General features: G+C 45.5%; 1 protein-coding gene across 3 annotated transcripts in view; it reads right to left on the reverse strand.

Annotated features, from left to right (window-relative positions):
* Positions 1-9,003: 9,003 nt before the first annotated feature.
* The window catches only part of LOC147444209 (dynein axonemal assembly factor 10-like), a 108,484-nt gene continuing 91,998 nt past the window's right edge, over positions 9,004-25,489 (reverse strand). For 2 of the 3 annotated variants that reach the window (XM_086526909.1, XM_086526908.1), the window contains 2 exons: positions 9,374-9,441; positions 9,004-9,275 (listed from right to left, as the gene is read on the reverse strand). In XM_086526909.1, coding sequence (XP_086383035.1) covers positions 9,188-9,275; positions 9,374-9,441 — 156 coding nt within the window. In that variant the 3' untranslated portion in view covers positions 9,004-9,187. Of the gene's footprint in view, positions 9,276-9,373; positions 9,442-12,106; positions 12,186-12,255; positions 12,441-25,489 lie in introns of all 3 variants that reach the window. The other variant, XR_015190033.1, reaches the window with a different exon arrangement.

Genomic DNA, 25,489 nt, shown 5'->3' on the forward strand with positions numbered 1-25,489 from the left:
TTTACTTACCATGTTGTTGTTTTGGTTTTCTGTGTCTGTCTAGTTGCTTATGTAGTCTTCCATGCTCTTCGATTCTTCTTCAAGGTCGTGTAAACATGTCTGGGTGTAGATTCGCATTGATTGGTGTAATTTTCTTCAACATGGCCATATTGGCAGCACTTGAAGCACCAACCACCATTCATTGTCAAGGGGATTTTGGTTGTGTTGTGGGTTTAGCTTGCGAGGTGCATTGTGGGAAGGTGTAATTGTGGAATTGTGATGTGGGGGATCATTATTTTGATTATTGTGGGAAAAAGGGGGTCGGTAATTCTGTGTATAGCTATTTGTGAGAGGGGTAGGAGTATACATGTTGAAATTATTACCACTATGGTTGCAATTGCGATTGCGATTGCGGTTGTCCCATTGGGTGCATTGTTGAAAATTTGGGCGATTTTTTTGTTGTGGATATGCATAGCATACCTCTTGGACGATGGAATTTATTTCTTTCTTGACATTGTGAGCAAAAGAGATAGCTTCATACAGTGTAGTTGGTTTGAGAGAGTTCAACTTTGATTGGATACCATTGGGCAGACTATCTTCATACTTATGCTAGATGGACTCATCTGGAACTTCTACCATGCTAAGGAGTAGGAGATGCTCCTAGAAACATTTAGTGTAACAGGAAACATTATGTTCTTGCACTCATGAAATTTTGGCCCAGACATGACGAGCATCAAGGCTAAATTAAGGGGGCAAAAAGGGGCCTTCATAGGCCCGGGGGATTCACCATGGAAAACTTACCACACCACGTAAGTGCAAGGGAAGGGTTTTTTTTACAAGTTACATAAGCGTATAAGTTAGAGGCAGGCCCGCGATAAAGATTGGTCACCGGTGTGCACTAGAACTTGGATGAATTTTGGGGAATTTTTTATTAGATCACACATTAAATTTTCCATCAAGCCGGTCATAGATAAGGCCTGATTTGGAGGAGGTCAAGGGTTAATTTACACCAGCTTTGGATGGGTCAAAATTGGACAAGTAGCCAGAGTGCAGGCTTATCAATTACATAGTTTGAAAGTCAAACTAAGATACATCTAGTTATCAACAGAAGTGGTTCCTTAGTATGTTGCTAGTCACTATGCTACACACCCTTTGACTAGTTATACTCAGTTAGATCATGTGAGGCCTAAATTTAATATGTGAGATAGGGGTATGATAGTTTTCTTCATTGATTGGCGTATAAGTGTAGAAAGGGGTGTCATATTCCCTAATATGAGTCGTATATAGGGTTTTATCAAAGTTGTCTGCTCGCAGGTGGCGCCCAGTTTTGTATATAGAGTGAATCCCCTAGGTTCTCAGGTTGACGATCGTTTTGTTTTTTTTGTGAAGTACGCTCCACTAGAGTGAAGCTTGACCATAGAGATGATTAGCGGCACATTTAGTTTTATCTTTTTCATTAAAAGACTCACCAGCAAAAAAAATAATTGAATTGACTTAACCAAGATAGCATTTTTTTTATTATTAAATGCTCATTTGAGCTTGAATTGCATTAACTCAACAAAATACACCAAACCCTAGTATATCCTTTGCACAGGGGTCATTCAATGTATATAGTGAGGTCACTACACTATGCACAAAGCCCCAAGACTTTCAACATCTACACTTACCCTTACTCCATGTTATAAAATTTCCTATAGGCGCCCTAGGTACCCATGGAGGTCATATCTTCATCTTTTCAACAAGCCGCTTCCTTCTATTGGAGAGAAACCAATCACTAGTTTCCAAAACTAGTATGTTGTTCTTTCTTTGGAATAGTTGTTCATTCCTAGAAACCCATATAGCTTTCAATACTACAACTCTACCAATAAAAATTTCTATCATTTGATTTTCATCCGCCAAGCATTTGGATCCCAGTGCCAGTTCTATTCTAAAGAAGGGTGTGCCTAGCTAAATGAAGAACCATCTGCAGACTCTTTGAGTGAAGTTCTGGATCGCTAGAAATTCCTAAATGAGGTGGAAATTGATCTTAGTTTATTGGTTATATTCGATGTTCTTTCGTTTAAACTTTCTAAAGACTACCGACCTCCTTCACAACGGTTCCATAAAGAGGCCAGAGTATCAAAATCTTTGTTGTTTAGTTGTCTTGCAATTTTGGTCCACTGGCTATCAAGAACTGGCCCTTGAACAATAAGGCCCCAAGGAGACCAGTGTAGAGTTGTGTTTCTCTAGTATCTAGTCTATTTATTGCTTAAGAGAGTGGAGGGAGCTTTGCAACATTTGTCTATGAATTTACCAGTGAAGCCTCCTATCTCAATCTGCACTCCTTTGGGGGCCAAAAGTTTGTTTTGTAAGCTAAGATTCAACCACTTGCCCCCTTTTTCCTAGCCATCCATGTATGCCCAACTCTCGTTAGATTCTACTAATGTCCTTAAAAAAATTTGCACACAGGACCTCACTATGGATGAGAGGGTCCAGGATGCCCAAACCTCCTTGATTCTTAGGCTTGGCCATGGCATCCCACCTACCCCATTGCCATGGTCTACAAATAGTTATTCTATTTCTCCATAGGAACTTCTTGATGGGCTTGAGAGATGCCTTCTAGTTCTTCTATGAAAGATGTAGGAAATGAGAGACAAAGATAATGTATGGGATTAAGAAGGTCTTGATTATCCTTGCCCTTCAATGAAATAGAAGCATCATGAACTCCCATCTTTTCATTTTTTGTTTAAGCTTGGACTAAAACCAATTGAAGGCTTGTTTCAAGGTCATCACCTCACCCATAGGTACTCCCAAGTGCCTAAAAGGATTTCCCCTCTCAAGGATCTCTCCAGTCCATCCAACATTCCAAATTGTCTCCTTCTGAGAGAGAAATTAATCTTGAGTTCTCAATAGTAATTGGGATCCAAGAGAAACATGCCTCTCTTTGGCCTATAGACGAAGTGCATTTATCTCCTCCTGATCATTGTCTAGGAGGTTCTGCTTGATCCTTAGCCATTCCACATGTTTCTCTGTCAACACATTGCCTTGCATTTTCCTTTGATCCCTTCAAACTGAGAGGCGAGGGTTGACACCTCTAGATTTTTGTTCTTTTTCAAGGTTAGTCCAACCCTCTTGATAGTAGTTTTTTTGTTTTGCAAATTTTTTTCCAAGGCTCCACAATCTCTTTAATGTCTTGATTAAGCTCACTACATGCTTGAGACACAAGCCTCTTGAAATGTACATCTTTAAACATGTTTGGGTGGAGATTAGCAGTTTCTTGTGTCCTTGTGGTTGGTATTGTCCTTTTTCCGTAAAATCCAAAACTCCAAGAAGGGGGAAGTGATTCGATATTGTTCTTGTGATAACTTGCATATGTAAGGATGTTGGGACCCAATGAACATTGTGTGAGAAGTATAGCCTGTCAATCCTAGAAGTCGATTGGGTAGACTAGAGGCAATGGTAAGTGAATCATGTAGCATCTCCAAGGTCCAATCTTCCAAGCATCAACAAGGACCCATTTTTCTGCCAGAGTTAGCCATTCCTTCAGCTCACCACCCAAGAGAATGCTAGAAGGATTGTTCCTATCTTGTCTTGTGCACACCATGGTTAAAGTCCCCCACTAAGCAGAACTCCCTATCAATTTTCCATTGAGAGAGGTCCTTCCAAACATTTACTCTAACTTTGGACTCATTAAGTGCATACACGTTGAGGATCGTTATCCTAGTATCATTTAGCTTGATTGACACACCCAGTGGCCTCTCGAACGAGTGCTGATAGACAATATTCAATTCTAAGTCCCTACGAACCCCCATGAGAGCCTCGTTGAACCCATCTACCGTAGTACCGTACAACACTAGAAGCTTCCCAAGGGTCTACTTTCTTGAAGAAGAGACATCAAGATGAGTCTCTTGGATACACTAATAGGACCCTCCTCTTCTCCTCTTCATCACCTGCTAGAGTTGTACTTGCTTCTCTCTTGTCCTTATATCTTTCACATTCCAAGAGATCACTTGGAGAATAGGATTCATGGGGAAAGGGGGGAAAAATCCTCAACATTAGAGCCACTTTGGACCCTAGATTCCCTTGCTTCTCCTGCTATCAGGAAGAAACTCTTGGATGTTAGGGGGAATCATATCCCGCAACACCTCAAAAGCACTATGGAGAGGAGTAGCAGAACCTCCCTTATTTAGGAGGTGAGTTGCAATGACCCCCTTGACCTTGCCATTTCTAAGGGTAGAATAATTTTTTCTCCTTCCTCTTTCCATATCTTTTATTCTTTTGCTTGCCCTATGTGTCCTAGCTTATTCTAGAATAATACTTGCCACACTAGAGGCCACCATGAGCATGCGAGGCTTTACAGTCTGAAATACCCTTGTTTGCTCCTGAAGTGGTTCTTGAGGGGCTTGGGGTGACTTTAAAGTGGGAGACACCCCCTACAAAGGGATCTGGGATGTGCCTTCAGCTTTATTATTTGTTTTTTTAGAGCACTCTATTTGTTGTCCTTAGATTGTGTATCCCCCTTTTTCTCACCCTCCCATGCTTTGGGTCTCAACAGACACTCCCTAGCAAAGTGGACAAACCTGTTGCACTCAAAACATACCCCAAAGTAAGTCCCAAATTACAGAGGGACTACTTTTAATCTTGACATGACATTAACAACCATGTTTTGTGTGTGGATTTGGAAATGTTCCACTTGATGCATACTCTATTAGAGCTTTTTCCAAGGCCTCTCTTGGTAGGCACGAACAAGGGGGTACCTAGGGAACTCGCCAGATCCATAAGGTTATCCCATAGACAACTTGGAAAGCCTATAAATTCCACCCAAACAAGGTGAATATCTTGTAGAGACTCCTGTGAGTCAAACAATGAGTTCCATGGAAATACACAAACATGAGCCCTGTTGGACCCTTGCCAAGGGCCTACTCAGCGAGATAGGCTTCTTTGAATCTGGAAAAAAAAACACTTGGCTGGGTATGTCGCATGGTTGACTACACTTGGATGGTCAATGATATGTGAATCTTGTAGCCATTGCAGTAGTTCATGTCTATTTGGGATCCTCTTGCTGAAGCCAAAAATCAGAGTGGGTTTACTTGCATAGCCAACTATTTCTTGATATCCTTCTTTGATAATTTTGCTACCATGGAGTAATCATCCACCAATTGTTGGGGAAGGGATGCCATGAGTTAAGTGTACATTTTGTCCATTAGATACTTTTCCAAAGCTTTGGAGTCCTCTACTGCACTTTTCCAAAGAAAATTTGTATATACTGAAGGTGAAACTCTCTTCTCGACAATTTCTTTTCTTTTTCTCGTCTTCTCTGTGTTTCGTCACAAAGCCCTTAGAGAAAACAACAATGGAGAGCATACGACCTCAATGACCTTCTACATCTATCAAGTCAGTGGAAATATTCAACAGCTTCGACCTAGACCATGGTCGATGGCTATCCACTACAATAACCATTGTCAATTGGGTTCTTCTACAAACAAGAAAAAGAAAGCGCGGGTAACAAATTCTTCAATAGCTTCAAAGGACGTGTGAAAGACTTTTTCCTATCTCAAATAGGTAAGTCAATAAAGAAAGTGCTCATTGAAAAATGGGTAAGTCAATAAAGAAAGTGCATCTCTATCTTCATGCCATTGCATGTGTTTATAGACCTCTTCCATGACGAAGAGGTTAGAAAGACAGAGACCATGTTCATTTGCAAGTCGAAAAGCTGCCTTGATTTTTTGGATGACGCTTGGGATATCCACGATTTTGAGGCCATTTTGTGCAAAGTGGACAAACAATTAATTGTGTGCAAGTATATGATAGCATCACAAAAATTCATCACCTCCTCGTTGACCTGCTGTCTTGTCTTCTGAATGAGAAAGGGTTTGGCAGTAGTGTGTGCTTCACGTGAGACTTCTTACCTTGTTTTGCATGGACTTGAAAAGGATAGAGTTCAATAAGTTGAGTCCCCTTACAGTGTGAGAGAGAAGCACATAAAATTACACACCTGAAAATTGCAGAATATCCTTTATTTGAAATACCAACTTTATCCAAAATAGACTGAACATCCCGTGTAGGAAGTTGATTCTCTTTCAAAATATTGTCAAGCTGTTTGATGACGATCTTTCCATAGCACTTGTCGTCCAACAACCAAGCAACATTTTTCGGATTCAATGAGGCTATATGGAGCAGACGAAGTGGGTGCGTTGCGCTAGACACCCTGCTTGGGATGAGCAACCATCTAGGGAAGCAAGTCAAGAGTAAGATACAAGACAAAAGGCATATGGAATTAGATGAACTTACTTGATTGCCCGAACTTTTTTCTTAATTCCCCAAAAGCCAAACCTTTAGCTGCTCAATGTCCTATAGTCTTCTTTCTCTCTGTCGTGGACCGAACGCAGTTTCTTTTTCTCTAAGCTTCTGTGTAAGCTTCGTGCTGATGTTGTTGTTACCTTTGAGTTGTTGAGCACAGTGCTCTACAATTTTGTTCAAGCAAAGATTTTCTTTGCATGCAATGTCTCTCTCATGCTGCAAAATATCGTTCTGTGTAGCCAAGTGCCTGATATAGCCATACATACCGTTATGGCCATCTCCCACATAGTTCACTAATGAAGTTATGTGCTTGAAAGGTGGAGTTGAGTTTGTAATGGGATTCTTAGGATACATTCTACTATCAACCCAGAGGTCCACACTTTTCTTGCCTAGTGTCCTAAAATTCTCCTTTGAAGCTTTAGAAATGGTGAGTTGCTTGTTTTTCTTATTGAGGGGCTCATATTCTCGTGGGAGCTCTATATGCAAATGATATACGTCTCTCTGATTCTTGGCACACATGAGGCCATGAGAATATGACTCTTAACATACTAATATCGAGATAGAAACCAATTTGGGATCATGAGATTACCTTTTAAGATCAAGGATGTCGATCAAACGACAAGGTGGCCTTTGCAATGGGACCACAACCCATTCACAGATAAAGCGGACCCCTCATATCCTCAATTTTATTTATCTATGTCAAGGACCAAGGTAGGCCATCTTGGCCATCCATCTCGTAGCCATTAAAAGCAATAATTTCTACCCAAGCCTCTTAGATGTTAGACACATCAACACCCGGTATGTGCATGGCAATGATTGCCAATAATTTTATGACACGTCAACATGCAAAATCTTATCACCTATGCAAAGTATACTTGTGTTGCAAGACTGTACTTGCTTCGTGGTCATAGAAGAGTGCTTGGACCCTCTCCCCTGGACCTCGATGGTCAAGAGAGGTCCTTTAGTGACCTTTCCCTCCGTAATCACTACTCCTACATGGCTTTCAGCTCCCCACCGATCGCCATGCAATTGCAATGATAAAAGGGAAATCTCACATCTTACTCTTCCTTCCGAGGGAGTCAAGTCAAAACTCATAGGCTCTTAATATATTGTCTAGAAGAGATCTTAATCATGGGAAAACCTTCATACATGGCCTTCAAGACTATTGCTAATTCACTTTTATTTGCATTCCCTTTCGTGTTAGGGATAACCCTAAATTACCCCTAGCCATATGGAGCCTCTTTCTAGCTATGCATGAAGATTTGATGATATAGAATCATGCCCGATGATAAACCTATAATCCGTGGACTTTTATATTTACTCTATACATGGATAGGGACACATTTACTAGGTCGAAAGTAGCCCTAAAAAGGTGCATACATAAATTCCCCTAAAATATCTCCCAAATGCTTCAACTCTAGTTGCTACCACACCTCACATGTGAGGGCATCCAACCTACCACTTCTTCTATATATTGGATTCATTTCTATGCTCACAAACAATGTAACTTGATGCTATAGTATGCTACAATGAAAACCTTACTACATTTTCATTATCTTGTATCATTAGAATTGCTCTACACTAATTAGAATTAGTGTTAATGTCTATCTCACTCTAACCATGAATGGCACACTAACTCACCCTCCGTCAAGGTCGAAGGTCAGGGGGCTGTAAATCCTAGCCCTTCATCTAGAGGCTTTTCCTCAAAGGAATGCACCCATACAATCGCTAGATGCACACCAGATCAGCAACCATAATTTTTTTCATCTTGTCCAATGACTTCATGGCAAGTCAGCAAGCAACGAAATTTCGATCAACATGCTACACCTCAGCTTGCAAAATACTTAGGGGGTGATGCAATCATTGCGTGACAGATCAGCAACAAGAATCTGCGCTCAATCTCAGCATGGCCTGCAACAGAACTGTCACTACCATCTGCGCTTAGTCCAACAGCACTGTCACTTACCATCTGGCGCATCGCTATTGGTCCCCCTCCCCTCGACCATTGACGGCCGGGAATGGTCGCGTACTGGCCATTTCCGTAATCAAGGCTCCCGACCTCCACCGGTTGCCCATGACTAACGGGAATGGTCAGTAGGCGACCATTCCCTACACCTTAAATCATACTAATCCTAACATTTGGAGAGAAAGAGAGTGTTGATGTGGAGGTTTTTTGAGCCCCTGTAAAAGGGCATGCTTGTTTCAAACCATGCCATGCGGGTGGAAAGAAATAGTAAGAGGCCTCTGTGTGTGTGTGTGTGTTGGGGGGCAGACGGCTTGTCATTTGGGAAATTTGGTTTGAGAGAGAGAGAGAAATGATGTTCAAAATATATTTCCATCATATAACTTCAACTTTCTTGCATTGCACCCCAAGGAAAAAATATTTATGGCAAGGAAAATGTAAAAAAGCATGATGCACAACTTGCTTGAGAATTACCATAGCCAATGTATCCCATCTCTAACAAGTGTGGGACGCTTTAAAATCATGATCCTAACGATTAAAAGTTCTGTTGATCGACACACGTATGCCTGTGTAATAAGCCAGGAAAAGACCCAATAGACCTAAACAGAAAACTGGAGAGTTAATAGGCCCATGGTGTTCACAAGACACTATAAGCACAGCTCCGTCGTGCATAGTATTGATATAGACCCGGCAGCCCAGCACGCACATGCCCACACATGAGCATTCAAGAATATCCAAATCTGCACTCACTTTTCTCATGGTGCCAAAAGATGCAATGCAAATAGCACTAAACAAAAGCATTAGATAAAACAAGTGAAGTGTAGCTGAAAGGACATATGCATGGACTACAATAAAGATGGCGGCTAAAAAGTCTGATTTTGTGCAGGGCAATGGTGGCACATTGATATGTTACAACAAAATGTTTGCAGACTTCTCAAACGAGCTACATGCTCTAAGCTCTTGCCTCTACTGTTTGTGTAACTTAGTAATGATAACAACTCGAACACATTGATCAAACGAACCCATTACTGCCAATCCTTCTTTATCAGGGCTCCTGAAACATTACAAGTTGTCATAGAATTGCTTTTGGAAAGAAAGACTGTTATGTTGATTTAAGAGTGATCATGAGGTAAAAGACTTTGTAGCTCATACCAGTCAAAACAGTTGATTGGTTGTGTTGACATTATTGCAGATGACAGAAGGTTGACCTTTCCCACTATCTGGAGACACAACCGACACAAAGGTTCGAAAATCAGCTTTCAGTATTTAAAGAAAAAACAAAGAATCACCAAAGCGAAGTGCTTTTGCCCCTAATTCAATGTCAAAATATGTCAAGTCTACAGACTAATTGAGCCTTTGCCCGCCAAGCCCTGACCTTGTATAGCAGGGGCTAGGGTTGCTTATTCCACATATTGATGTATTTGCACCTGTCACAAGTTTGTGATGTGCCATGCCCAACTTAAAAGATGGGCCAAGAGGACCATGGGGCTAGAGTCTAAAAATTCTAATCTGACCAACTTATGGACACTGTCTGAGGGGCCTAAGCCCTAAAAGACAGCGTAAAGGCTGAGGCTAATTTCTGCGATTTCTACAGAATGTTCAAGACCTTTCAGTACATTCCCTTTGTAGCGGCGGAGTACGGCTGCGAGTGACGGCAAAAAGATTTCTTGGTGATTGGTATTCCATAGACTACTGCTACACTCCTGAAATATTGTCCTTTTGTCCACATCGCAGCAGACATTTACATTGTTGGCCTCAACTTTAGGTAGTTCGTTCAACATTAGGTGTTGAGATGGGGTGTTGTATACACCACTCTGCTACTTCACTATGGTTTAGGGAATTCTTTTCTTTTTTCTTGGGGGGGGTCCCGGGGCGGGAGGGGGGGGGGGGGGGGGGGGGGGGGGGGGGGGGGGGGGGGGGGGGGGTAAAGAACGAAATCTTTTTAACGTCTATGTGATAGATGAAGTCGGCCAGTGAGACAAATCAAGTATACATGTGGGTATGTCCTCCGTCTATGTGAGGCCGAAGTCAGCCAGTGAAACAAATCAAGTATACATGTGGGTATGTCCTCCGTCTATCGGAAAAGACAAAATAGTTCAAACTGGTACAGAATAAAAGGAAAAGGACTTCTGGTGGGTGATCAGAGATGAAATGAGATGAGATCTATGGGGATGGGCGGAGCTCTAGTACTAGGGATATGTGCATGTCTATATGCTCAGGGTAGTACAACCATGCAAATGCATCAATCTAGCTAGCTCCATACTGTGCTAATGGGGGAGTGTAAAATGTGGTACATGGAAGGGTCGTGTGCAAGACATGGGAGGGTCGGGAGCAAGAGATGCCGTAATGAATGCCGTTGGGTGAGCCATCATTAGGGCTCGTCTCTCCTCAACAGCTCGATATGCTCGGGTCTGGATCTCCTTGATCTCTTTGCGGTGGAGTCGTGGAGCAAGGCCTCTAGTGGCACGTGGGGCGTCCTCTCGCCCGGCTCGTCTCAGCATGCTAAAGGGTCATTCCCCTTGGTGGGTCTGGGAGTGGGAGGGTGTAGCTCTCTGAAAGAAGTCTGTAAGTTGTGACTGTCTCCCCCCCCCCCCCCTGACCTGGGTCTCTGTAGGTGGCTGTAGAAGTGTGTCCCCGCGCCTCTGTATCTCTAGCAAGTAGTGACCCAACTATCTTTGATCTCAAGAGTGCACGATCTCTCGGAGGGTATGCTGTCCTCTGAATAGTGGCTCGTATTGGCCTCTAATATCCACATAAGCTCCACATCTGCAGACAAAATGCTCCTCATTCTCCACTTCCTCTCTGCATACTCTACACACTCTCTCCTCCTTGGGAATGTCATGAGCTCGCCCCACCTCGATCTGTAGTCTGTGTGAAGACACTTTGAGCTGACCAATCGCTACTCGTGAGCTGTGTGGCATGTAGGTGTCCATATAGCGTGGTCGTTGTATGAACCCGTCCTCTAGTATGGTGAGAAAATGATCTCTGTAGTGTGACATCTTCTGCTCAAGGGGAGATGTGATCCAAGTCTGTCTCTGCCAGAGATCCTGTCGGATCACTATGTTTCTGTCACTACGTGAGAGATGAAGCAGAAAGGAGTCAGGGTTAGACTGAAAAGGTGGCAAACTCTCAAAGTCAAGGCCTGCTCCGAACAATGCTCTAATCTTTGTGTACCATGCTCTGTCGTACCCACACTCTAATGTCTGTATAGCTGACTCAAATGCTCGCCGTGTGAGTCTGTCGGTCGGGAGCTCTCTCACTTTCTGGATAAAGCATACCATCTAGAAGAGTGCCTCCACTACCGCGGGGGGGGGGGGGGGGGGGGGGGGGGGGGGGGGGGGGGGCTCTGCCCTAATGATATCCTGTGGCACTGTGTGCTTGACTCGAAACAGGTAAGAAATCATATAGATATGTGGTCTCTCAAGCCGTGCCCACTGGCTATTTGTCAATCCGGGTGCCCACATTGCTACTACATACATCACGGTTGGAGTGACTGAAGTGTTGAATAGCCACCCTTTCGTGCAGGGCTCCTGAAAGTGTGCCGGATGGCATCTCCGCTCTAGCATGGCCAGTGGCCCAATGTTGCATATCCTTGAGTGAGTCTGTTAGTAGCGGCCTTCGCAATGGAGAAGGGTCCTTGTCTACTGGTGAATGTGACCCCTAGGTAGATGTAGGAGGTGACCACCTCTATTGGTCCTCTTGCTGCTGTAAATGCGTCGAATTGATATGGAGGTGTGGAAGATCATGACCTTGGTTTTCCCAAGGTTCACTGTGAGTCCCCTGTTTGTACAAAACTCATTCAAGACCCTTAGATGGCTTTGTAGGATGGTCCTCCTGAAATCAATACAATGTCATCAGCAAATAGCATAAAGTGGACTGGAGTACCTCCTAGGTCGGCTCCTGCCCCTCCCGCTCATAAGATGTAGTCGGAAATGCGTAGGTCCTCCTGCTTTTTCTGGTGACTCTGAAATCAGTACAATGTCATCAGCATATAGCATAATGTGGAGTAGAGTACTTGCTAGGTCGGCTCCTACCCCTCCCGCTCATAGGAAGGATGTAGTCGGAGATGCGTAGGTCCTCCTGCTGCTGTAAATGTGTCGGATTGATATGGAGGTGTGGAAGATCATGACCTTGGTTTTCCCAAGGTTCACTGTGAGTCCCCTATCTGTACAAAACTCAACCAAGGCCCTCAAATGGCTCTGTAGGCCCTCTGGTGACTCTGAAATCAATACAATGTCATCAGCATATAGCATACTATGGACCAGAGTACTTGCTAGGTCGGTCCTCTCCCTCCCGCTCATAGGATGTAGTCAGAGATCTCGTCGATGTAGAGTCTGAAGAGGGTCGGTCGTGGATCCTCAATAGGGGTAGTCGGTCGTGGATCCTGAAGGGTGCGCCATGTTGTGGCATTGTCCATGCTCATGAACAAGTGGTATAGCTCTAGATCATGTGCCTCCTTGAGAGCTCTCCGCTTTTGGCATGTGAGTGTCTTCATCTGGCGTTTGGCCTCTCGATCAGTGATCTCTTCAAAAGTCCGTTGCGCACGCAACTGGCGGTAGAGGTCTCTGCACTCATCATCATACCAGCGGTTGCGTGGCATAGTCTCGGGGGGGGGGGGGGGGGGGGGGGGGGGGGGTGCAAGAAAGAACTGATGGCTGATGTCTGAAGAATAGATGTGATGTGGGAGGCAAGTGTAGGTAGTGGTGTAGAGGGGTGGAGTAGAAGGAGTCCCTTCTCAACCTCTGCCAAGTATAAGGCGGCTAGCTCATGCGTGAAATGGATTGTGTGTGTGTGTGTGTGTGTGTGTGTGTGTGTGTGTGTGAGAGAGAGAGAGAGAGAGAGATGAAATGAAATGAAATGTTATATTAACGTCTTCAAAAGGCCAAAATGACCTATGAGACCAATCTGTTACAAAATAGTGAATCTAATAACATGTCTGGGTACAAAAGTCAAAAGAGCTAGAACAAAGATACTACTACTTGAATCCATCCTCATTTGCACTCTGGATGTCGAGAGAGTATGGCTCAAATCCGTTGCTGTAGTCTCCGTCGATGCTGTATAGCCCCTCTCCTCAATCTCCGTAGCTCCAGTGCTCAGTCGATGAGAATGCCGGTAGTGGTCGAATGAGTGTGGGCCGAGCTCTACACTAATGGCTGCTCCTCTGGCTGTCCCATATCTAGTGAAAAGAAATTTGTAATCTGCCTTTGGGACTCTCTCTCTCTATCTATCTCTCCCCAGTAAAGTGTCTCTATATCTGTGTAACTAAACCAAGACATCTTTGATCCTCATAACTCATGACCCTAGAGAAAGGACTGAGACCCTCTCTGAATAAGCAATGGAAACAGCCCCGTATCTCATAGTACACTGTGCAATGACATATGTAATGTAGCTCTGTCTCTGGCTCTAGCTGGCATAAGCGGCATATCCTGTTGTCTGCTGGTATCCCTCTGAATCTATCAATCTCAATCTCTAGCTGATGTGAGGATGTGCGTATCTGACCAATGGCACACCACAAACCATGAGACATATGTGTGTCCATGTAGCTGGGTCGAATCACAAACCCATCTCCTGTGAGGTGGAGAAGATGCTCTCTATAGAAAGCCATCTTCGTGTTCAACTCCTGTGGCGGCTCTATTTATGTCATCCTAGTATCCAGCTGGATCAGGTCCTGACGAATGAGTCTAGTAATCTCCACCCGTGTAAGAGACATTGAGGGTGCTCGAAGAGAGTACTGGAAAGGGGGCAGCTTGTCAGTGGTGAAGCCCTGCATCTGAAACCATGATGTCATCTATGCATACCAGCATGAAGTGTCCCCCTGGAGAGCTAACTATCTGGAAGACTCAAAGGCCAGTCTAGCAGATCTGTCTCGAGTAGTAACCCACGAGCTGTGCACAAAGGAGACTGATCTGGTAAGCACCTCAATCTCCATAGGAGGGGAAGCTAGCTCTGCTCGAATGATAGCGTGGGGTATAGAGGCCTTGGCTCTGATCAATGGAGAGATCATAGATACCAAGGGCCTCTCCATACGTCTCCAACCATCCTGGCCTACAGAAGGTCCCCATATCTGCACCTCTCTCTCTCTCTCTCTCTCTCTCACACACACACACACACACACACAAAGCTCTGGCTCTTCGACACTTTGGTCGCTTCAGTTATGCACTATGGGGTTTAGGTTTGGGGACCATCTGTTGACAGTGCTGGATGGAGTAATATGGAGAGGCCCTTGGTATCTATGATTTCTAGGCTGATTAGAGCCAAGGCCTCAGTTCCACATGACATCATATGAGCGGAGCTGGCTGCCCCACCTATGGAGATTGAGGCACTTACTAGATCAGTATCATTTGTACACAGCTTATGGGACACCACTAGGGACAGATATGCTAGGCTTGCTCTTGAGTCATCCAGACAGTTGGCATTACAGGGAGATACATCATGTTGGTATGCACAGATGAGCTCATGGTTTCAGCATGGACAGACTGCCCCCTTTTCAGTATTCTCTTGATGCACCATCTTTGGCTCTTACACGGATGGAGATTACAAGACTCATTCAACAGGATCTTATCCAACTTGATACCAGGAGGAAATGGATAGAGCCATCACGGGAGTTGGGTACAAAGAGGGATTTCTATAGAGAGCATCTTCTCCAACTCACGACAGACGGACTTGTCACACGGCCCAGCTGCATGGACACACATATATCTCATGGGTTACGATGTGCCATAGGCCAGATACGCACATCTTCACACCAGCTTGGGATTGAGATAGGTAGATTCAGAGGCATACCAGCAGACAATAGGATATGTCAGTTATGCCATGCAGAGCCAGAGACAGAGTTTCACTACATATGTCACTACTTGGTCTACTATGAGATACGAGGACGCTTTCACTGTTTATTCACAGATGGTTTTGACTCGTTAGATAGAGTCATGAGATCAGAGATGTCTCGGATTATTTCTACTTGAGATACAGAGACATAGAGACTCTCTATTGAGAGGGCATAGAAAGAGACAGTCCCAAAGACGCATCTCAGATTTCTTCAGTCCAAGTACCACAGAGGCAGAGTGACCACCACCACCACAGAGCTCGGTTCCCACCCATACACACACCAATGGTACTCTCATTGACCAAGCTATAGAGTTGGGGAGATCGAGACGACCACGACTGAGGGGAGCCACGCAGCACTGACGGAGATTGCGACAGAGGATCCACAAGATTCTAGCACGACACTCTGAGTGTCGATCAGGATAGACTTCGTGCTACTGCTATATTGTATTATGGTGACACTTATACCCATTTTGTACCTTTGTGGCATTATACCATTGCTCTACTTACCAGCCACCCATAGGAGTCAGTAGCACTCCTATCTCAGTTTCTAGTATGTAGTTTTCTTTGTTTGTACCTAGACTTGGCACTAGACTCACCATTGTAATCAGTTTGGTCTCATAGGTCATTTTGGCTTTTTGTAGACGTTAATATATCATTTCATTTCTCTCTCTCTCTCTCTCTCTCTCTCTCTCTCTCTCTCTCTCTCTCTCTCTCTCTCTCTCTCTCTCTCTCTCTCTCTCTCTCTCTCTCTCTCTCTCTCTCTCTCTCTCTCTCTCTCTCTCTCTCTCTCTCTCTCTCTCTCTCTCTCTCTCTCTCTCTCTCTCTCTCTCTCTCTCTCTCTCTCTCTGTTGATTAGAGCCAAGGTTTCTGTACCGCATGAAATCATTCGAGCGGAATTAGCTGCCCCCCCTATGGAGATCGAGGCGCTCACCAGATCAGTCTCCTTTGTACACAGTCTGTGGGATACTACCAGAGACAGATATGCCAGGGTGGCTCTAGAGTCCTCCAGACAATTAGCTCTTAACGGGGATACATCATGCCGGTATGCTCAGATGGCATCATGGTTTCAGACACATGGTTTCACCATGGACAGGTTGCCTCCTTTTCAATACTCTCTTCAGGCACCCATGAGGTCTCTAACACGGATTGAGATTAATAGACTCATCCGTCAGGATTTGATCCAGCTGGACACGAGGAGGACATGGATAGAGCCGTTACAAGAGTTGGGCACAAAGATGGCCTACTATAGAGAGCATCTTCTCCACCTTACGGGGGATGGGTTTGTGATTCGACCTAGCTATATGGACACGCATCTTTCGCATGGTTTGCGTTGTGCCATTGGCCAGATATGCATGTCCTCACATCAGCTTGAGATTGAGACTGGCAGATTCAGAGGGACACCAGCAGATAACAGAATATGCCGCTTATGCCATCTAGAGCCAGAGACAGAAGTACATTACATATGTCATTGCATAGTGTACTATGAGATACGAGGTCGTTTTCACTGTCTATTCAGAGAAGGTTTTGGGCGTCTATCTAGGGTAATGAGTTATGAGGATCAAAGATGTCTTGGGCTTTATCTACTTGAGATACACAAGCATAGAGAAACCTTACTGAGGAGAGTTGAAGAGAGACATCCCCAGAGACAGATCACAGATTTCTTTACACTAGATATTGTACACCCAGAAGAACGGACAGAGGAGCAACCAGTGACGATGAAGAGGTCTACCCGTACTACTGGCATTCTCATAGACCGAGCATTGGAGCTAGGGAGATCTAGATGACCCCGAGGGAGGAGAGGAGCTACACAATTTCGAAGGAGACTATGGCAAAGGATTCAAGCCATACTCTTGCGTCGTCCAGAGTGCAGATGAAGATGGATCTCTACTCCCCTCCCATATTGTCTTCACATTGTAATACTTAGTTTAGGATCCCACAGTATTTATATTTTGTTATCCTAGTTTAATTTATTTTGTTAATCTTATCTTGTTATCCTAGTTCATTTCATTTCATTTCTCTCTCTCCGCCCCCTTCTTTACCACTGAGATGGTAAAGAGAGCCATTGACAGGATGAGGACCAGCAGGGCATATGATCATGATGGTCTAGTAGCAGAGCACTTTATACATGCTAGAGATATGCTGGTAGAGGTTCTTGCAGTGTTGTTCAATCGTGCCATGTGTAAGAGTTACCTGAGACTTGGAGGTTGTCTACTGTTGTGCCTATCTTCAAAGCAAGTCATCCTACAGAGCCTGGGAATTACCGCACTATTATGATTGGGCACACATTGACACGGTTGTATGCATCCATTTTTGAGCAGCAACTGAGTAATTGGGCTGAGGGTGAGGGTGTACGAGCAAAGAGCCATGCCTGTTTCAGGAGGGGTTTCTCCACTCTTGATCATATTCTGACACTCGGAGCCATCATTGAGGAGGGCAGGTCACATGGGAGACGAATTTATTGTAGCTTTGTGGATTTCCGCAAAGTATTTGACATGGTACCGAGAGCTTGATTGATGCGTAGACTGCAGGAGATGGGGGTGCCAATAGTGTTGATTTGGGGGATTATTGCTCTATACAGATCTGGGATGGGACATGTACGCACTCCGGAGGGGATATCTGATTTAGTTCACTCCACCATTGGGGTGAAATAGGGTTGCCCATTGTCTCCTACTCTATTTGGTATGTATGTTGATGAGGTGTTTGATTACATCGACAGAGAGAGTGATAGAGGTGCCCAGCTGGCAGGGACATGGATCCCATTGTTGTTATATGCTGATGATAGTGTTGATCTCACTCACCAGAGGGTATGCAACGATAGTTGGATGTATTACACAATTTTGCAAAAGATAGTGGATTGTCTGTAAACCTTGGTAAAACCAAGGTTATGGTGTTTAAACTTTAACACCACACCACAGTGCACCAGGAGATCAACACCGACTTTCAATATGGTCAAGAGATTGTAGAGTATACAAATGCATACACTTACCTTGGGGTTGTCTTCACTGGGCCGGGGTTTTCTTTGGGGAGAGCAGCAGACTAGACTGACTAGAGCTTTTGCGGCCTTGGGAGGCTTGGAGAGGATGTGTTCGCAGGTTCAGTTCCAGAAACCTCGGACAAAGTTATGGCTCTTTGATACTTTAGTAGCCTCAACTATGTTGTATGAGAGAGAGAGAGAGAGAGAGAGAGAGAGAGAGAGAGAGAGAGAGAGAGAGAGAGAGAGAATGAAATGAAATGAAATGTTATATTAACGTCTTCAAAAGGCCAAAGTGACCTATGAGACCAAAAAGTTACAATGTGGTGGATCTGATACAAAGTCAAAGTAACAAGATGACAAGATGACAAAATAAAATACTATGGAATCCTAAACTGCTAGGCGTGAACTAAGCAGCTAGCTGGGATAGCCAGATCACAAGAGATCCAGCATCGGTCACTGACGGATCTCATCAATCTCCTCCATGGTCAGTAGTCTCACTGGGCGTCGTGCATGTCGGGCCAGAGAGAGAGAGAGAGAGAAATGAAATGAAATGAAATGTTATATTAACGTCTTCAAAAGGCCAAAATGACCTATGAGACCAATGAGTTACAAAATAGTGAATCTAATACCATGTCTGGGTACAAAAGAACTAGAAGTGGAACAAAATACTACTACTACTACTACAATCTAAAACTACGTGGGTGTAGCAGCTGATACAATAGGTACCCGGTAAACTGGATGTAACAGTGTGTGAAACAAAGATGGAAGAAATGGTGAGGATCCATCCTCATCTGCACTCTGGATGTCGAGAGAGTATGGCTCGAATCTTCTGTTGTAGTCTCCGTCGATGCTGTGTAGCTCCTCTCCTCAGTCGCGGTCGTCTGTATCCCTGTAGCTCCAATGCTCGGTCGATGAGAGTGCCAGTAGTGGTCGAATGAGTGTGGGACGAGCTCTGCAGTGGTGGCTGCTCCTCTGGCTGTCCCATATCTAGTGAAAAGAAATCTGTAATGTGTCTCTGGGATGCCTCTCTCTAGCTCTCCCCAGTAAAGTGTCTCTATACCTGTGTAACTCAAGTAGATATAGTCCAAGACATCTCTGATCCTCATAACTCATGACCCTAGATAGAGGACCAAAACCTCTCTGAATAGCAGTGGAAACGCCCCGTATCTCATAGAACACTGTGCAATGACATATGTAGTGCAACTCTGTCTCTGGCTCTCTCTGGCATAATCGGCATATCCTGCTGTCTGCTGGTATCCCTCTGAATCTACCAGTCTCAATCTCGAGCTGATGTGAGGATGTGCGTATCTGACAATGGCACAACGCAAACCATGAGACATATGTGTGTCCATGTAGCTGGGTCGAATCACAAACCCATCTCCTGTGAGGTGGAGAAGATGCTCTCTATAGAAAGCCATCTTCGTGCTCAACTCCTGAGGCGGCTCTATCCATGTCCTCCTGGTGTCAAGCTGGATCAGGTCCTGACGAATGAGTCTAGTGATCTCCACCCGTGTAAGAGACAGCGAGGGTGCCTGAAGAGAATACTGGAAAGGGGGCAACCTGTCCATGGTGAAGCCATGCGTCTGAAACCATGAAGTCATCTGTGCATACCAGCATGAAGTGTCCCCCTGTAGAGCTAACTGTCTGGAAGACTCAAGGGCTAGTCTAGCATATCTGTCTCTAGTAGTATCCCATAGGCTGTGCACAAAGGACACTGATCTGGTAAGCGCCTCAATCTCCATGGGGGGGGCAGCTAGCTTTGCTCGATTGATCGCGTGAGGTACGGAGGCCTTGGCTCTAATCAATCGGGAGATCATAGATACCAAGGGCCTCTCCATACGTCTCCAACCATCCTGGCCTACAGAAGGTCCCCATACCTGTACCCCATACATCATAGCTGAGGCTACTAAAGTATCAAATAGCCATAACTTTGTCCGAGGTTCCTGGAACTGAACCTGCGAACACATCCTCTCCAAGCCTCCCAAGGCCGCATAAGCTCTGGTCAGTCTAGTCTCTGCTGCTCTCCCCAAAGAAAACCTCGGCCCAGTGAAGACTATCCCAAGGTAAGTGTATGCATCTGTATACTCCACAATCTCTTGACCATACGTGAAGGTCGGTGCAGATCTCCTGATCCACTGCGGTGTGGTGTTAAACACCATGACCTTGGTTTTACCAAGGTTTACAGACAATCCACTATCCTCTGCAAAACTGTGTAATGCATCCAACTGTCGCTGCATACCCTCTGGTGAGTCAGAGATCAAGACAATATCATCAGCATATAACAACAATGGGATCCACGTCCCTGCCAGCTGGGCACCTCTATCACCCTCTCTGTCAATGTAATCAGACACCTCATCAACATACATACCAAATAGAGTAGGAGACAATGGGCAACCCTGTTTCACCCCGATAGTGGAGTGAACTAAGTCAGATATCCCCTCTGGGGTGCGTACATGTCCCATCACTGATCTGTATAAAGCCATAATCCCCCAAATCAACACTGTGGGCACCCCCATCTCCTGCAGTCTGCGCATCAGTCGAGCTCTCGGTACCATGTCAAATGCTTTGCGGAGAGAGAGAGAGAGAGAGAGAGAGAGAGAGAGAGAGAGAGAAATGAAATGAAATGAAATGTTATATTAACGTCTTCAAAAGGCCAAAATGACCTATGAGACCAATCAGTTACAAAATAGTGAATCTAATACCATGTCTGGGTACAAAAGAACTAGAAAAGAACTAGAAGTGGAACAAAATACTACTACTACTACTACAATCTAAAACTACGTGGGTGTAGCAGCTGATACAATAGGTACCCGGTAAACTGGATGTAACAGTGTGTGAAACAAAGATGGAAGAAATGGTGAGGATCCATCCTCATCTGCACTATGGATGTCGAGAGAGTATGGCTCGAATCTTCTGTTGTAGTCTCCGTCGATGCTGTGTAGCTCCTCTCCTCAGTCGCGGTCGTCTATATCTCTGTAGCTCCAATGCTCGGTCGATGAGAGTGCCAGTAGTGGTCGAATCAGTGTGGGACGAGCTCTGCAGTGGTGGCTGCTCCTCTGGCTGTCCCATATCTAGTGAAAAGAAATCTGTAATGTGTCTCTGGGACTGCCTCTCTCTAGCTCTCCCCAGTAAAGTGTCTCTATACCTGTGTAACTCAAGTAGATATAGTCCAAGACATCTCTGATCCTCATAACTCATGACCCTAGATAGAGGACCAAAACCCTCTCTGAATAAGCAATGGAAACGCCCCCCTATCTCATAGAACACTGTGCAATGACATGTGTAGTGCAACTCTGTCTCTGGCTCTCTCTGGCATAATCGGCATATCCTGCTGTCTGCTGGTATGCCTCTGAATCTACCGGTCTCAATCTCGAGCTGATGTGAGGATGTGCGTATCTGACCAATGGCACAACGCAAACCATGAGACATATGTGTGTCCATGTAGCTGGGTCGAATCACAAACCCATCTCCTGTGAGGTGGAGAAGATGCTCTCTATAGAAAGCCATCTTTGTGCTCAACTCCTGAGGCGGCTCTATCCATGTCCTCCTGGTGTCGAGCTGGATCAGGTCCTGACGAATGAGTCTAGTGATCTCCACCCGTGTAAGAGACAGCGAGGGTGCCTGAAGAGAATACTGGAAAGGGGGCAACCTGTCCATGGTGAAGCCATGCGTCTGAAACCATGAAGTCATCTGTGCATACCAGCATGAAGTGTCCCCCTGTAGAGCTAACTGTCTGGAAGACTCAAGGGCCAATCTAGCATATCTGTCTCTAGTAGTATCCCATAGGCTGTGCACAAAGGACACTGATCTGGTAAGCGCCTCAATCTCCATGGGGGGGGCAGCTAGCTCTGCTCGAATGATCGCGTGAGGTACGGAGGCCTTGGCTCTAATCAATCGGGAGATCATAGATACCAAGGGCCTCTCCATACCTCTCCAACCATCCTGGCCTACAGAAGGTCCCCATACCTGTACCCCATACATCATAGCTGAGGCTACTAAAGTATCAAAGAGCCATAAATTTGTCCGAGGTTCCTGGAACTGAACCTGAGAGAGAGAGAGAGAGAGAGAGAGAGAGAGAGAGAGAGAGAGAGAGAGAGAGAGAGAGAGAGAGAGAGAAATGAAATGAAATGAAATGATATATTAACGTCTTCAAAAGGCCAAAATGACCTATGGGACCATCAGATACAAAGTGGTGAATCTAATACAATGTCTGAAGTACAAGTACAAAAAGTACTGAAAGTAAAAATGAAAACTGAAAATGAAGTGTGAAATGTGAAGTGTGAAAATGTAGAATAGGCCCTCAATGACAATCTGGGTGTCGTGCTAGAATGCCTCTGATCCTCTGTTGGAGTCTCCGTCGATGGAGTGTGCTCCTGTGTCTCGGTCGTGGTTGTCTTGATCTCCCGAACTCAATCGCCCTGTCAATGAGGGTGCCTCTCGTATGAATGCGGGTACAACCCTGTGCTGGTGGTTGGTCTCTTGGCTCCCTCGATCCAAAGAAGTCTGTGATTTGTCTCTGTGACTGTCGTGCTCCATGTCTCCTCAACAGACTATCTCTATGTCGGTGTAGCTCAAGTAGATATAAGCCAAGGCATCTCTGATCCTGATACCTCATGACTCTATCTAGGGGTCCAAAACCCTCCCTGAATAAGGAATGGAAGCGCCCTCGTATCTCATAATACACAGTGCAGTGGCATATGTAGTGTAGCTCTGTCTCTGGCTCTCTACCGCATAGTTGACATATCCTAGACTCCAGCGATATCCCTCTGAATCTACCCGTCTCAGTCTCTAGCTGGTGTGAGGATGTGCGAATCTGACCAATGGCACATCGCAGACCATGAGACAAATGAGTGTCCATGTAGCTCGGACGAGTCACAAACCCATCTCCCGAAAGTTGGAGAAGGTGCTCTTTGTAGAAAGCCATCTTCGTGCCCAACTCCTGCATCACCCATGTCCTCTTGGTGTCCAACTGTATTAGATCCTGACAAGTGAGTCTAGTGATCTCCGTCCGTGTGACTGGCAGGGAGGGTGCATCTAGGGAATATTGAAAAGGAGGCAATCTATCCATGCTGAGACCATGCCTCTGAAACCATGAGGTCATCTGCGCATACCAACATGATGCATTTCCCTGCATCGCTAACTGTCTAGAAGACTCAAGAGCCAATCTAGTATATCTGCCTCTATGTGTATCCCATAGACTGTGCATAAAGGACACTGATCTAGTAAGAGCCTCAATCTCAATAGGAGGGGCGGTTACCTCCGCTCGAATAATCGCATGTGGTACGGAGGCCTTGGCTCTAATCATCCGGGATATCATAAATACCAAGGGTCTCTCCATGTTCCTCCAACTGTCATGATTCACAGATGGTCCCCAAACTTGGACCCGATAAAGCATAGCTGAAGCAACCAAAGTATCAAAGAGCCATAGCTTTGTTCGTGGTTCTTGAAACTGAACCTGCGAACACATCCTCTCTAGCCCTCCCAATGCCGCATAGGCTCTGGACAGTCTAGTCTCTGCTACTCTCCTCAGAGTAAACCTCGGTCCCGTGAATACCACCCCCAGATATGTATATTCATTTGTGTACTCCACAGTGTCCTGACCATATACGAGTGTAGGTGCCGATCTCTTGACCCACTGTGGTGTGGTGTTAAACACCATAACCTTGGTTTTACCAAGGTTCACAGACAGTCCACTATCCTCTACAAAGTTGTGCAATGCATCTAACTGTCTCTACATGCCCTCTGGCGACTCTGATATCAACACAATATCATCAGCATATAATAATAAAGGGATCCATGTCCCTGCTAGTTGAGCGCCTCTGTCACCCTCTCTGTCAATGTAGTCAGAGACCTCATCTACATACATACCAAAAAGTGTAGGGGACAAAGGACACCCCTGCTTCACTCCAATAGTGGAATGAACAATGTCAGAAATCCCCTCAAGAGTGCGTACCTGGTCAGTCACTGAGCCATATAAAGCCATGATCCCCCATATGATCTCTGTGGGTACTCCCAACTTCAGTAGCCTGTGCATCAATCTGGCCCTCGGCACTGTGTCAAATGCTTTGGGAAGTCCACAAAGCAACAATACATTCGTCTCCCATGTGCCCGACCCTCTTCAATAATGGCTCTGAGTGTAAGAATATGGTCCAAAGTGGAGAAACCCCTCCTGAATCCAGCTTGTCCTGCTGCTCGTATGCCCTCATTTTCTGCCCATTTACTCAGTTGCTGTTCAAGAATGGATGCATACAACCGTGCCAATGTGTGCCCTATCATAATAGTACGGTAGTTCCCTGGCACAGTGGGGTCCCCTGCCTTGAAGAGAGGTACAATAGTAGATAATCTCCAGGACTCGGGTACTCCCTCACACATGACACAGTTAAACGACCGCGCAAGAACCTCTGACAGTAAAGCGTTCTTCACCATCTCAGTGGTAAAGAAGGTACTAGTGGCTGGCCATGGTTCTAGAGGGTCTGGCAATGGTGGTTGCCCAGGTACTGTATATAATGATGCTGCATACTGAGCCCAAATCTCGGGAGAGGTAATCATTGGAGGAGGTGAGTGCTCATGGAAGAGACGCCAGGCCTCACGTGAATCTCGACTCAAAAAGAGCTTATACAAATCACATTCCATCTGGGCCAAAAAGGCCCGCTTCTTCCGTCGCACTAAGCGCCGAAGGGCAATCCGAGACTGTCTATATGTAATGACTCCAAGTATAAGCTCGCTCTGAATCTGAACTCTCATCTCTCTGCTTTCCTCATCATACCAACTATTCTGAGGCATGTTCCCAGAATGTCTTCTCTGATCTGGTTGAGTGTGTGGATATGCCTCTGCTGCAACCCCATGCAAGATCTCTGTCAATAAAGTGGTGATCTCTTCCACTGTATATACAGGCTCGGCTGCCCACATCCGTCTGTAAATCTCTTCCGCATAAACTGAATCCGTCTCTGGTGTAAAAGTATACCGTGTGTGTGCAATCCTCCGTGGTGTCTAAGAGGCACTATACTGGAAAGAGACTGAAAAGTCAGGAGAGCATGGGAAGATATAATCATAACAAAGAGTTTACCTGATTGTTAGCACTCGCTACTGCTGCCCACCTGCGCACGCCTTGCTTCAACCCCACCCCCCCCCCCCCCCACCCCCCCCCCCCCCCCCCCCCCCCCACCACCCCCCCCCCTCCTCAGCCCGCTGCCTCTCCCCCCTCCCCCCACTGCCTATCATCCTGCGCCGCCCCCTGCCTGCTTGCGTTGCCTCCAGCCCGCCTGCTGTCTGCCCTCTGCCGCCCGCTGCCTGCCCTCCGCCGCCCCCCCCCCCCCCCCCCCCCCCCCCCCCCCCCGCCTCGGTTTCTCCTCGTCATCCGCTGCAGTTCGGCCTCTCGGCATTGCTTCGTTTTTGGGGCAGTGTCTCCTGAGCCTGATTGCAGCGTCTGCCCGTCGACCTCTTCTTACGACACAGCAGTAGACACAGAT

This window comes from Adiantum capillus-veneris, chromosome 13 (genome assembly GCF_014529385.1).
Source record: "Adiantum capillus-veneris isolate H3 chromosome 13, ASM1452938v2, whole genome shotgun sequence".
NCBI lineage: Eukaryota > Viridiplantae > Streptophyta > Polypodiopsida > Polypodiales > Pteridaceae > Adiantum > Adiantum capillus-veneris.